We start from the raw sequence: 15019 nt of genomic DNA on the forward strand, positions 1-15019 counted from the left end.
TTTCTCTCTGACTGGAGGCTTCTTCCCTACAACATCCTGACCCTCCCAAGAATCCATAAAACACAAAGTGGATGTCACTAAGGTGGCAGTCCTGATCATTGGAAAGACAGATGCTGAAGCTGAAGCTACAATACTTTGGCCACCTGATGCGAAGAACTGACTCACTGGAAAAGACCCTGATGATCAGAAAGATTGAAGGCAGGAGGAGAAGGGGATGACAGAGGATGAGATGGTTGGATGGCATCACTGAATCAATGGACATGAGTTTGAGTAAGCTCTGGGAGTTGGTGACGGACAAGGAGGCCTGACGTGCTGCCGTCCATAGGGTCTCAAGGTGTTGGATACAACTGAGCGACTGAACTGAAGGTGGCTCAGTGGTAAAGAATCCACCTGCCAATGCAGGGGACGGGGGTCGTGAAGATCCCCTGGAGAAGAAAATGGCAACCCACTCCGGTATTCTTGACTGGAGAATCCCACGGACAGAGGAGCCTCACGAGCTACTGTCCACGGGGTCGCTAAGAGTCAGACATGACTTAGTGACTAAAGAACAACACAGCAAACGTGCAGTAGAACAGTAATCAATGTGTGTACGCTTGGCCCTTGCACAACACAGGGGTTAGGGGCATTGATCCTTGTGCAGCTGAAAAATCAAGTATAACTTTTACCTCCCTCAAAACTTAACTGGTAGCCTACAGCTGGCAGGAAGCCTTGCTGATTATACATTGCCAATTAACTAATATTCTGTATATTATGTGTATTCTACACTATATTCTAACAGTAAAGTAAAATAAAATGTTATTAACAAAATCATAAGGGAAAACATGCTTACAGTACATATGTGTATTATTGAAAAAAATCTGTCTATAAGTGGACCTGGGCAGTTTATATAGGTGTTATTCAAGGATCAACTGTCTAGTTTGTATTTCTCTCTTCCTGTTTCTGCAAAAAAAAAAAGAAAACAACTTACTAAAATTACCTCTGTCTTATAATTTATGGTGTAGGAGAATTAAATAAGCAGGATATTTCCTTGCAAAACTTATCTGAGTAGGACTTTATGAAAACAAAACTAAACTTCTGAGCTTAAGGGAAAGGATAGATTAGATTAAGAAACAAATGACCTGGCTTCACAAAAGAGGCTTAAGAATTTCACATTTTAGGAAATTAATTTAATTTATTTTTGGGGGCTCCAAAATCACTGCAGATGGTGACTGCAGCCATGAAATTAAAAGACGCTTACTCCTTGGAAGGAAAGTTATGACCAACCTAGATAGCATATTCAAAAGCAGAGACATTACTTTGCCAACAAAGGTCCGTCTAGTCAAGGCTATGGTTTTTCCAGTGGTCATGTATAGATATGAGAGTTGGACTGTGAAGAAAGCTGAGCGCTGAAGAATTGATGCTTTTTAACTGTGGTGTTGAAAAAGACTCTTGAGAGTCCCTTGGACTGCAAGGAGATCCAACCAGTCCATTCTAAAGGAGATCAGCCCTGCGTGTTCTTTGGAAGAAATGATGTTAAGCTGAAACTCCAGTATTTTGGCCACCTCATGTGAAGAGTTGACTCATTGGAAAAGACTCTGATGCTGGGAGGGATTGGGGGCAAGAGGAGAAGGGGACGACAGAGGATGAGATGGCTGGATGGCATCACCGACTCAATGGATGTGAGTCTGAGTGAACTCCAAGAGTTGGTGATGGACAGGGAGGCCTGGTGTGCTGCGATTTGTGGGGTCGCAAAGAGTTGGACATGACTGAGTGACTGAACTGAACTAAACTGAATTTACAGCTTAAAAATGAGCAAGCATGCTTTTCTCTGGGCTTCCAGGATGGCTCAGTGCTAAAGAACTCACCTGCCAAGGCAGGAGATATAAGACACGGGGCTTCAGTCTCTGAGTAGGGAAGATCCTCTGGAGGAGGGCATGACAACCCACTCCAGTGTTCCTGCCTGGAGAATCCCATGGACAGAACAGCCTGGTGGGCTACAGCCTGTAGGGTGGCGGAGTTGAACGCTACTGAGGCAACTGAACACACACACTCATGCTTTCTTCCCAGCTGAGCAGAGTGGCCAGACTTGAGGCACCCTTGTTTGCAAGCACAGTTCTGTCTCAGTGCTTAAGGATCTACTTTGCCATGGCTGTGATCTATTGAAACAATGTATTTGAATGCTGCCAGAGCTGCCTCTAGTTTATAAAAGAAGCAATTTGCTTTCAGACCCTCTTTATTCCACCCAACACTGCTATGCTCTGCTCCCCAGACAGAAGGGGCAAGATCGCAGGTACCCACCCGCTTTGCACAATGTCTAGCTCCACATAGGAATGTATCACAATAACTGTTTAGTCTTTATTGCCGCCACTTGTGTGGTTATGAGGCCATTATATTTAGAGCAGGGCAATTTAGGTTTGTGTTAGCCAGGGATGGTGATCATCTCTCACCCCTGACCTTCAGGTTAATGAGAAGTTCCTCTGGGTAATTGCCCTCCCTCAAGATAGCCCTGTGCTGTGTAATCTTTATCACTTAAAATGACATTTAAAGTTTGTTTTACATGAGCAAGTAGGAGAACATTATTTCTGCAGTGAGCAATAATTATCTGCCTCCTAGCTGAAAATGCATGCTGGGGATAAATTGCGTTCATCTGGTAGCCTTTGTTTGTAAGACAAGTTAATTAAAAGAGGAATGTTGAAAAATATGTCTGCCCACTGAGTGCTGATGGAGTAATAATATTACTTTACAAGAAAACATTACATGCAAACAACTTTGGTTTTGTTCTGAAGTTATGAAGGAAAATGAGGTAAATGAAATGTTCCCACAAGCAAAATTTTGACTACAATAGAAAAGAGTAGATGAAGCAAAATATCTGTTTATTCTAAGCAAGTAATAAATGTCTAAAATCTTCGGTGCCCAGGTGGCATTTGTACTGTTTAGCCTGGACAAGAAATATTGAACCTAACAACATGGGCTCATTAAAATATGCAACTAATTCTGTATACTTGATACTGGTTGTCTGGGCTGTAATTGAGATCACTGTCTACTGAAAGCGTATTATCTATTTAATACAAACATTTAATATTGTTATCCTTCATATGCCTTGCAAAGAACATGCTTGTAGTTGTATATTAAAAACTATTTTTTTTTATTTTGGTGGTGAGACCAATAATTCAAATTGGAGCTTATTTAGCATTTGCTGGGAATGGTAGTGGTGTTTAGTTGCTCAGTCATGTCCAACTCTTTGTGATACTGTTGTCTGTAACCTGCTAGGCTCCACTGTCCATGGGATTTTCCAAGCAAGAATACTGGAATTGGGTGCTATTTTCTTCTCCAGGGGACCTTCTGACCCAGAGATCGAATCTGGTTCTCCTGTGTTGCAGGCAGCCTTCTGCATTGCAGGCAGATTCTTTACTGACTGAGCCACCAGGCGAGCCCCTTGTTGGAAATAGTTCATTAATTTTTGCTATTGAAATTTGCCCTTGTAAAAAGCATCCTAACATTAAACTTGTATATTCAATCACTGAAATCAGGTTTCAATGTTCATACTTTATATGAAATAATTTTTAAGCTACTTTTTTCTTTAAAAAATTTCACCAGCCCCTTTCATTTTGTATTTTAGCAGTTGCTTTTCTCACAGCATTTTGCCAACAAAATTCAATAGCCATATCCCTATCTCAAGAAACGGAGGTAAGTAGTATCAAAGATCACATACTAATCAGGGGTACTTTCCCACTGAATTTGGGCTTTTCTCTACTGCTATTTCAAATGGTTGGAGTAGGAAATGGCAACCCACTCCAGTATTCTTTCCTGGAGAATCCCATGGACAGAGGAACCTGGTGGGCTACAGTCTGTGGGGTTGCAAAGAGTCAGACATGATGGAGCGCGCACACACACACACACACACACACTTCAAATGGTTTAGCAATGTGTATATTGCATCAAAAGCCTTGACTTTTCCAAGAGTCAAAGGTGACATACTGCTAGGTTTGGTTGATGACTCTAATTTGGCCCTTTTAGTACAAAAACTGTGTATATGATCAATACTTTAAGTCGATCCTTTAGAATTGCATCTTCTCATCTTCAACACCTGGAAATAGAGGTTAAAGGAGTATGGTCCATTATAAAGCTTCCCCAGGCTTACCATGTTAATGCTCACTGACTTTGATTTATTTTAAAGAAATCTGGGGAGAGTCTTCATTTCTGACTCAGGCTATTTGAAAATCTGATAAAAGATTCTCATTAAAAAGTGAGATATCAGATGATTTCACACACAATTTCAGGAGATTAATGGACAACATGAAACTTATGGGTTCATGAATCCCAGGCTAAGGACATTTGAAAACAGGTCTTCCAAAATTACAACATGATTTCCATTTCAAATTTCTTACCATCCTTATTCAAAATTTATTTCTTTACTTAAAATCATCCCTCAAAATGCTGGGTGATCATCAATTTATACTCTTTTCACTTATTGAGGCAAAGTGTTGGATTACTGTCAAGGGGGAATTTCTATCTATTTCAAGATCAGCTCTGAGCTGAAATATAAAATGTGAAGGGATGAAATAGCAGATCTTCCTCACCATTCCCCACTCCTTTCTTTCCTATCACTTTCTCAGGAATCCACTTCTGCTGACAGCTCTTGTTCATCCTATTTTCCTATCAACCCACTGTCAAGAAAGAAATTCAAGAATGATAGAAATGTATTCCTGCCTCAACCTACCTCCTAGTTTTTAGGTGAAGAAACTTTGAAATGACTTTCATGTGGTTTTCTCAAAGTTCCTGGGGCCAGACAAGCAGCGTGAAGATGAGATCCAACATTGCTCAATTAACTGCTGAGGCTCACAGTATTTCATTTTCATTTTTAACTCATGCAATCGATTTTTCTAGTGTGATAGCACTGTAATGGTGGAATATTGGTCAGGTAATCAGGGTAAAATAGGTGCCATATATGGAAGGATAGCCACGGACATTTATGCTGTTTCTATTATTTTCTGCTTTCCACTAGTAGATTCACAGACCCAGTCATATTTTATGTAAATAGGCATCTAGATCTGTTACTCAAAGATGGCCTTGTTTCTATCCTGAACTCATAAACATATGTCAAAATGTTGCATGTAATCTCTTTACAAGTTGTATCCTATTCACTTGGGGATGGCAAAACATAGGTATTACTCTATTAATAAATAAGCGAATATACTCATAAATAAACATGTGAATAAATGAATAAATATGTTCATATATTCATACACATTCACACATCCATCCATACATAAAAAGATGATGTGGAATTTAAAGAGAAAGAAGGAGAAGGCCGACTTAAATATCAAAAAGTATCAGTTGGAAGAAAAATTAGAATATAATCAGAAAACAAAATATATGAAGGGAATGGAATGGCTTATTGCAATATTAAATTTTCTCTTATGTATAAACCTGATCATCAGTATGCAAAAATATGGAATATTTTTAAAAAGTGGTAAAAAGGAATGTTTGAAAATAAGACAATAGAAAAAAGATAACATTTAGACAAACCATCCACTCTTTTCAATTATTTATTCCCAAATGGCAGCTCACTTCAGTTTTCTTGCCTGGAGAATCCCATGGATAGAGGAGCCCCCTGGTCCATGGGGTCGCAAAGAGTTGGTCACGACTGAGTGACTAAGCATGCACAAGCAAACACTACCCCCAGATTTAGTGGTTTAAAACAGTCTTTTATTTTGTACATGACTTTGTGGGTCAAAAACTGGGGAAGGACTGAGCTGGGCGGCTTTTCTCTGATCCAGGTAATGGGGCTGGGGCAGCTGGGGCTGCAGGATCCACTTCTAAAATAGCTTTACATTATGAGTTTTTTATATCTCCATTTATTGGTTGATACTTATAAGGTTTCCAAATCAGGGAACAGACAGATTATTTACTCACACATTGACCCTAGCACTAGTTCACTATATCCCCCCCTAACCTCAGGTGATGCTGTGAGGGCGACATGGAATCTGTGTATATAGAAGAATTGCACCAAGGAAGAGGAACCTTGAGAATATGAATTATTGGAACTTATGTAAACAGCTGGTACATATCTAAACAGACTATAAACACATATATAAACAGAAGCTACCCCTTCTCCCCTCTGCAGAGTCAGAGATAGAAATGGAGAGAGAAACAAAACTCCCTCTGAAGAGAGGAGAAGGTCTCTAGGTTCATTACCATTTGCCACATAAATAAATGACCTTGGGGGGATAAATCTTTAGATCTTTCTGAAGGTCACTTTCTTTAGGGTTGCTATCGTCTCCACACTCACCCCCAGCAAACTTTATTCGTAAGACCCTAACTGAGCAGAACTGTGAAAATACCATTTCCAACACATATGTCTGGTTCCCTTGCTCTTGGCCTATTCTCTTTCATTCTCTCTCCCTTTTTCTCTCTCCGTGGTTCCATGATCTGCTCACAACACCGGGTTCTCAGGAAAGCCCTAATTTTCACAGGGTCACTGGCTTCCAAGAGGCAGGAACAGAAACTTGCCCAGCATCACTTCTGCTTGTCCTATTGATCAAAGCAGTTGTAGGGCCTCCCAAGATCCAGAGGGTAGGGGAAAGAGTGTCTAGTTCTCTATGAGGTGGAAAGAAGGTGACAGGGTCATGTGGCAGAAGACATGAGGTATATGTAACTGTGGCCATCTTGGAAAACACAGTCTCTCACATACCTCCTAAAGCCATTTTGAAAGAGGGAAATTCCTGCAATGAAGAAATACTATAGTTGGAGAGATAGCACCCATCATACAAATAGTAAACAAATAAATAATAGTCTCATTCTGGTTGGGGTGTAATCTACTAAGGATCTCGATGTATTCCCAAGGCTCCAGTAGACTGAGAGCCTGAGCACATGTTCCAGGGCACAGGCTACTGGACTAGTCCTTGAAGCAGCAGTGGATTTGGTTTATGTGGCTTGAGAGTCTGAGTGCACTGGGAATTCAACTCCACCCCGTGCCCCCCAGAGCCTTGTCTAAGTAGGTTCCTCGGATCTGGGAGCTTGATTTTACTTGGTAGAAAGCTTGGGACTTGGAGACTTTCTTGGACTGCTTGCAGGAAGGTCTGTTCCAGTGTACCTCTCAACCATTCTTCATTCCCCAGGGCATTGACTAGTCTCTGGAGTCTCACAGCCATCATGAGATGCTGACAAGAAGTCCTGAGTCTCGTTCTCTCTCACTCCAGTATTGATCCTTCCAATCCTGGAGGTGAGGGACTGTTCTCCTTCCAGCTTTTTGGCCATACTTGATGAGGTCTGCAGATGGTATTTTATGTTTTCTCTTTTTCAAAATTGAAAATGGTAATAGCCAGCCTTTATTAAGTTATAAAGATACCGCATATATAGACTAGGCATACAGAGGCAAGACGTTGATGGCATAGACTCTGGAGCAGTATGTCTGAATTTACATTCTGCCTCCCTCTAGATGACCCTGGGCAAGCTATTTAATCAGTCCATGCCTCAGTTTCTTCATTGGTATGATAGAATAACAGCAGTGCCTACCCTCACACAACTGGTGATAATGATCAATTGAACAGGTTAATGTGAAGTTCTTAGGACTATGCATGTTACGTAGTAAACTACAGTAAGCATTATGAAAGGTATGGTTGTCATAGTCACTGTTTCTTTTGGAAGTAATGAAGTCATATCATCCCTTTGAGAAATGTGAATAGCAGGTGCCCACAGTGATGGTGGATCACTGAAATTCAGGTTTTATTCTAAACAATGCTCAGCTATTCTTTCGTTATACATGGGCTTGTGATTGTACCCACTCCATGAACCTCTGGATTCACACTGACTGCGCACGTGATCAGAGAGTGCCCCTTGCTTTCCTGTCTCTGGATGTGACTCTTACAATAAACTTCCTCTGGAAACTTTAGTTCTGGGAGTCTCTTTTGCACAACCTACCAGAGACCGCTTCCGTCACTTAATAATGCCACCATATTCTAATTTAACATAAGTGTGTACATTAAATATATGCTTGTATGTATATGGGTACACACACATGTGCATAGACACATGTACACTTCATTTCTACAAGCATTCCGGCACTTTTTTTTTTATCATACTACTCACTTTTGATCTTACACGATTTTTTTTTCAAATGCTCTCTTACTATTCCTTGTGTGTTTCTTTACCTTTCACTTACTTTTATTTGACTCTCGTTTCATGAAAGGTGAGTTTTGAGATCTGAAATTGTGAGATTAAAGTAGATTTATGTCCAGTGATAAGCTTAATTGAGACCTAAAATATGAGCACATAAATCATTATATTTTTACTTATTTATTACATATGCCTTCGGTTTATTTTATCTGTCATTAAAGAGTATGAGGTCAGCATGAGAAAGCATCTCATTTGGTTTCTTAACAAAATTTAATGCATAGACTGTGATTTATTTTCTACCAACATTACACTATTAGGGTGAGTTGTTGATAAGCAATTTACAGCAGTAGACAAGATCAAGGCCTACCCTTAGGCTGATTTATCATAGTTCATATATTTACTAACAGGCTGGCAAGTGAAACCTTTGAAAATATAATGAATTTAAAATGTCTACACATTATATCTCACCAGGTGATTAGCTAACCTACTCCTTGTATATTTGTATTCTTCTATATTGTTTTGGAAGCAAACAAATAGAGCTGTATTACATCAATAAAGTAAATTTCAAACATTCAAATGTTTAACCATTCTGAAAATAAACACCATCACATGCCACAATTTATTTTACTCTTAGTTTATTGTAATACTTTGCATTCAATTTATAAACTAATTACAAATTGGAAGCACACATACACGATGTTAGAGCTGAAAGGGAACCTTAGAAGTGATGTTGTCCAGCTTTATTTTATCGATAGATGGATGAAATTGCAGGAGACGGGAAATTGCTCAGTGTAATAGAGGTAGTTTGAAGGAGGACTTGGACTAGGCCTCCCTGACCCTTTTTATTTGATAAAGTGTTTTCATTAGATACCATAGTATATAGGACTGAAATGATGAAATTTGTTTTGCATCTGTCAATAGTAATTGTTAGTAACATTTTCTAGGGGAAGACATTTTTATACCTACTTAGCAAATTAAACACTGCTTTATATTTATTGCTATTTGGTATCAAAAAGAAAGATACATACATGAAGCTGGTAAAAAAAAAAACAAAAACAGCACAAAACATCCATAACTGTTTAGAGAATAAATGGTAACATTCACTTGGGAAAGTTCTAAAAGGCTGACTCTCATTATTCATTGCGTGTTATGGAAATTTTACATAAATTGTTGTAAATTCCTATTGTTTATAGGAATAAATTTTAAAAGTATATGATTTGTTTACACCAAAGTAAGCAGGAAGTTGTCATAAATTCATTTTACTATCCCAGTTTATTCCTATACTGTGTTTTAGCCATACTAGGGAAAATTTGAATTATTTTTCATTGCATTTTTACACATGTCAGAAGTATTCCCCTAAATTTATTTATATCATAACAATTTATTTGAATGTGTATATCCATAAAGCTTTAATTAAGAAAAACAAATCTTTGGGTCAGACATGCAACTTTTCTGACCATCAAAACATTCGTTTTCTACTGAACTTGAGCTGTAATGTTCATGGTAAGGCTAACCTGAAGACATTTGCCTAAAATATTGACCCAAGTCCAATGTATTCCCTAAAAAGAGACCTTAGAAATGTGAATTGCAATTTATGACATTATAGATCTTCCTTTATGGAATCATTTTGAAGCTGAGAAATCAAATCCATATTGGAGGTCTAAGTTCCTAAAACAAACTAATGTTTCATAGTTCAATTTAATTTAATTTTTATAAGATGTATCATTCTGTTTCTAAGAGGAAAAAGACATACATGACTCTCCTTTAAGAATGTTTCAATATCTGAAACAACAAACAATTCTGGAAGAGATAATAGTTTGAGAAGATAAAGATTACTGCAACAGAAGATTAATAACTAAATATCTCTTAATACATCTTTGCAGTTTAAAAATTTTTAATTGTGTTTTCATCATTAACTACAGATGTTATAAACTTCAATGTAGGGTCAGTTTGAAATATAGATAGATAAGTAGATACATATATGTGTATGGGTGTGTGTGTGTTCAGTTACTAAGTCATGTCCAACTCTTTGTGACCCTAAGGACTATAGCCGGCCAGACTCCTCTGTCCATGGGATTCTCTAGCAAAGAACACTAGAGTGGGTTGCCATGTCCTCCTGAAGAGGATCTTTCCAACCCAGGGATAGAACCCAAGTCTCCTGCATCTCCTACCTTGGCAAGTGGGTTATCTACCTCTGAGCCACCTGGGAAGCCTAGATAGATGATGATAGATTTTAATTCTAATTGTGATTCATTTTCTTTTCTCTCTGCTAGCTACATTCCAAATAATGAAAAGCACATTCATGCGAAAAGAATGCATTATGGTTATTTATATGAGAACTATATTGCTCAAATTTGGGGGGAATATTAATGAATTATAAATGCAAATGAACATGGCTGAGATGGGAAATAATTAACTTACACAACAGGATATGGGGTATTTTATACAACAGTTGTATTTTTAACAGAATTTCCACTATTCATATTATGAATACTCCCACTATCTCTGTTGTGAGAATACATTAAAGTCCTTTCAGCAAGTCCAGGAGAAAAGGGGTAAATGAGATAAGTAGGTCTGTGAAGGTGACTGAATAAAGGAACAGAGAGGAAGGGAAAATTCAAGGTTGATGTGGGTACTCCCAACCTGGATTGCTGATAGAGTATCAAAAGGAAGGTACATATAGTGGAGCAAAAGCTGTGTTTTTAAAAGAAGTTTAGCTGAGGAGAAAAAAAAAAGGCTTTAGACATGGTGCTAAAGCAATTTTATTTTCTTATCAAGTTACCTTTATTTCACAATGTTTTAAAATCATCCCTGCCTTATTTGGGAAAAGGCAATGGCAACCCACTCCAGTACTCTTACCTGGAAAATCCCATGGGCGGAGGAGCCTGGTAGGCTGCAGTCCATGGGGTCTCGAAGAGTCGGACACGACTGAGCGACTTCACTTTCACTTTTCCCTTTCATGCATTGCAGAAGGAAATGGCAACCCACTCCAGTGTTCTTGTCTGGAGAATCCCAGGGATGGTGGAGCCTGGTGGGCTGCCGTCTATGGGGTCGCAAAGAGTCGGACACGACTGAAGTGACTTAGCAGCAGCAGCAGCCTTATTTGATTCATAAGAACAGAGGTGCAGCGTGTTTTTTTTTTTTTTTAATGACAACTATATTGAGATAAAATTCATAGAACATACAATTCACCCATGTAAAGTGTACAATTCAACAATTTAGTAATGTTTTCACGGAGATGGAAACCAGATACAAACAATTTTGGAGCATTCTTACCACCTCCAAAGGAAACCCCTCACATACTAGCAATTCCCTAATCCCTCCTACCGCCACCCCAGTCCTAGGTAACCACCCATCGACTTACTGCCATCACTGATTTGCCTATTCTGGACACTTTTTTACCAACCCTTTCAAGTTGGACCCCAACAAGGGTCCTCCTGCCAGGAGTCACTGTGGCCTATATAGAACATGATGGACCAAGTTCAGTTCAGAAGCAAAGGAAAGGTTTTTAAAAATTTTTTGACATGTACACACTGCTATATTTATTCTTTAATTTATTTTGTTCACTTTGGGCTGTGCTGGGTCTTCGCTGCTGCTGGCGGGCTCTCTCTAGTTGGGGCACACCGGCCTCTCATTCCGGGGCTTCTCCTGGTGCAGAGCACAGGCTCTAAGAGCACGGGCTCAGTAGTTGCGACTTGCTGGCTCTAGGGCACGCAAGCTTCAGTAGCTGTGGTGCAGGGGCTCATTGCTTGGGGCTCACAGGCCTTAGAGCAGGCAGGCTTCAGTAGTTGTGGTGTGGGCTTCGTTGCTCTGTGGCATGTGGACTCTTCCTGGGCCAGGGATTGAACCTGTGTCCCTGCATTGGCAGGCAGACTCTTATCCACTTGGCCACCAAGGAAGTCGAGCAAAGCTTTATTTTATTTTTATCCCAAATGTGTTTACTGGGGTGATCTCCCATTCATCTTGATACAGGGTGCTTTCAGTGCTGCTTGCATCTGAAGGAGCATCCTTCTGTAAGGCTTGCTTTTCCTCCTGTAGGCGGGCAGAGGACCGTAGAGAGCCCAACACACAAGCCTACTGTTGGTGCATGGCTAAAGACGGTGGTGTAGCACTTTCACAGCACCATCTTTTAGGATGTCTGGCTCTAGGTTAGCGATCACACCATTGTGACTATTTGGGTTGTGAAGATCCTCTTTATATAGTTCTGTGTATTCTTGCCAACAAAGGTCCGTCTGGTCAAAGCTATGGGTTTTCCAGCGGTCATGTATGGATGTGAGAGTTGAACTATAAAGAAAGGTGAGTGCTGAAGAATTGATGCTTTTGAACTGTGGTGTTGGAGAAGACTCTTGAGAGTCCCTTGGGCTGCAAGGAGATTCAACCAGTCCATCCTAAAGGAAATCAGTCCTGAATATTCATTGGAAGGACTGATGCTGAAGCTGAAACTCCAATCCTTTGGCCACCTGATGTAAAGAACTGACTCATTGGAAAAGACCCTGATGCTGGGAAAGATTGAGGGAGGGAGAAGAAGGGGACGACAGAGGGTGAGATGGCTGGATGGCATCACCGACTCAATGGACATGAGTTTGAGTAAACTCCCGGAGTTGGTGATGGACAGGGAGGCCTGGCCTACTGCAGTCCATGGGGTCACAAAGAGTCAGACACGACTGAGCAACTGAACTGAAAGAGGATGGTGGTTTTACAGCATTCTGGGCTTTTCACATCCACAGTATGGGAATTAGGGTTGAGTACGAGGCACTTCTTGTGTTTCCTCTTCTCCTCCACGGAGGGATGACGGAGATCCTTTGCCAGGAGGTGTGTTCTCTGGGGGAGGTCGTCACTGCCAGAAAGAAAGCTTTGTTTTTGATCAAAGAATGGAGAGGTGAGAGCTTGTGCTCAAGAATGCAGGCTCTCTGAAAGGCAAGTTTGCATGGATGGGGTGAGGTGGGGTTGCTTTATAGGCTTCCTGTCGGTGGGGAAGGGGCTGACTTCCCATGGGTCTGGTGCAGCTGGGCTGCTCCGCACACCTGATCTCAGTGCCAGGTGTAGCATGTCTACACCCTGCCCAGCACCTCCGGCTAAATCGCAGCGTCTTGCACAGCGCTTGCGCAGTGCTCGGGCGCACGCCCACAGCCCTCAGAGCTGAAGCGGTGGCACGGCCATCTTGCACTAGGAGCTCCGATCTGAAGCCTGGAGTGCAAGACTCCCACATTGGCGCGCTGTGAGCAAATGAAACTGGATGAGCCACGAAGGGAAAAAAAAAAAAGTTAGACCTTATTACCTAGATTCTATCTTTGTTTCCCAGAAATTATTCGTGAAAGTTGCCAGTGACAATTTCATATAATGGGAAATTTTCAAAGTTTATCCATGTTTTAGCATGTATCAGTACTTCATTAATTTTTATTCCTAAATAATATATACCATTGCATGAATAGACCACACGTTATTCATTCGTCCGTCAGTGTACACTTGAGTTGTTTCTGCTTTTTTGGATAACATGAATAATTTGCTATGAACATTTGTTTAAAAGTTTCAGGTGGGTGTCTTTTCATTTCACAATCGGTAGAATTCCTAGGTCATAGGATAGCTTTATGTATAACATTTGGAGGAACTTTCAGACTTTTCCAGAAGTGTCTTTTTCCCTCAAAGTGACTTCATTATTTTTTATTTCTACCACGGTGTATGAGAATTCCAAATTATGCAATACTGCTAATATCTGTTATCTGTCCTGTAAGTTACAGCCATTCTAGCAGCAGGAGATTCAAAGGTCTATCTCACGGTGATTTTAATTTTTGTTTCCCTTGTACTTAACCATGTTACATATTTTTAATATCTTTATTGACATTTTTATACCTATTTTGAAGACATGTCTGCTGATATTCTTTGCCCATTTTAAGTTGGGTTTGTTTTATAATTGATTTATAACTATTCTTTATATATTCTAGATATAAATACATTATCAAACATATGGCTTATGAATATTTTCTCCCATTCCATGGATAATCTTTTTCTTATTAGGGTCCTTTGGAGCACAATAGTTTTGAATTTTGATGAAGTATAATTATATATATATTTTTTATTTTTTTTCTGTTTTTGCTTGTGGTTTTTCAAGAGAGTTCAAAAGCTGTCTCTACTTTTGGACTACCTTATCCTGGTCACATCCAAGAACCATTGGCCAAATCCAAAGTCAGGAAGATCTACACAGAGAGAGTAGTTTACTCTTATGGGAGTTTCTTAGCGTTAGGCCTCATATTTAGTTCTTTGAGTCCTTTTGAACACAGTTCTGTATATGAATATCCACTGTCTTAGCACCGTTTGCTGATTATGTTTTGTAGATTTCTCTGTTAAGCCGTCTGCCTTGTTTGCTATTGAATCAAGCTCAGTCTCTACTAATTTGTGGCTGATTGCACTGTTGTTTTCAAAAATAGCCTGGTGAGTAAATTACCCCTCAATGTAATCTAATTAAATTTAGGTTATTTTGCAGGAATAGTTTATGAGGCCAGTCCTTAAGATTTGTTCTGAATCCAAGAGTGGTCTTTAAAACTCTTTTCGCTTGGTGAACTCTGGTTGGCATATGACTGGCTAGCAAATGACTTAGCTTCTTCTCAATGAGCTACCAGTCTCACTCTCTCTTAACTACTTAACACCAGAATCGCCCCTCTTTTCAATCATAGCCTTAGGCTTGCATGAAGGTTCACTTTTTAAAATAAAGTAGTTCCCTTCAGGTGAGCTCACAACCTCTCTCTTCTTTTAGACTACCTCATCCTGGTCAAATGCAAAGCTAGTGCTCCAGAGTTCTATAAGAAGCTGGCCATCAATTCTCATTACAGATAGGGTGCTGGGCAGGAATTATAGCCTGCAGGTGTCAGCTTGCTGCTACAGATGTGGAACCCCTGCCCTAAGCAAGCTGGGAAAAGGGAGATCA

General features: G+C 39.9%; 1 protein-coding gene across 1 annotated transcript; it reads right to left on the bottom strand.

Moving 5' to 3' along the window:
• Positions 1-12076: 12076 nt before the first annotated feature.
• On the bottom strand, positions 12077-13306 carry LOC109561146 (small ribosomal subunit protein eS27-like). The gene is made up of 3 exons (XM_019963548.2): positions 13122-13306; positions 12776-12934; positions 12077-12188 (listed from the first exon to the last, which is right to left on the bottom strand). Exons 1-3 carry the CDS (start codon positions 13304-13306, stop codon positions 12077-12079), a joined length of 456 nt encoding a protein of 151 aa, XP_019819107.2.
• Positions 13307-15019: the final 1713 nt, after the last annotated feature.

This window comes from Bos indicus, chromosome 7, assembly GCF_029378745.1.
Source record: "Bos indicus isolate NIAB-ARS_2022 breed Sahiwal x Tharparkar chromosome 7, NIAB-ARS_B.indTharparkar_mat_pri_1.0, whole genome shotgun sequence".
NCBI lineage: Eukaryota > Metazoa > Chordata > Mammalia > Artiodactyla > Bovidae > Bos > Bos indicus.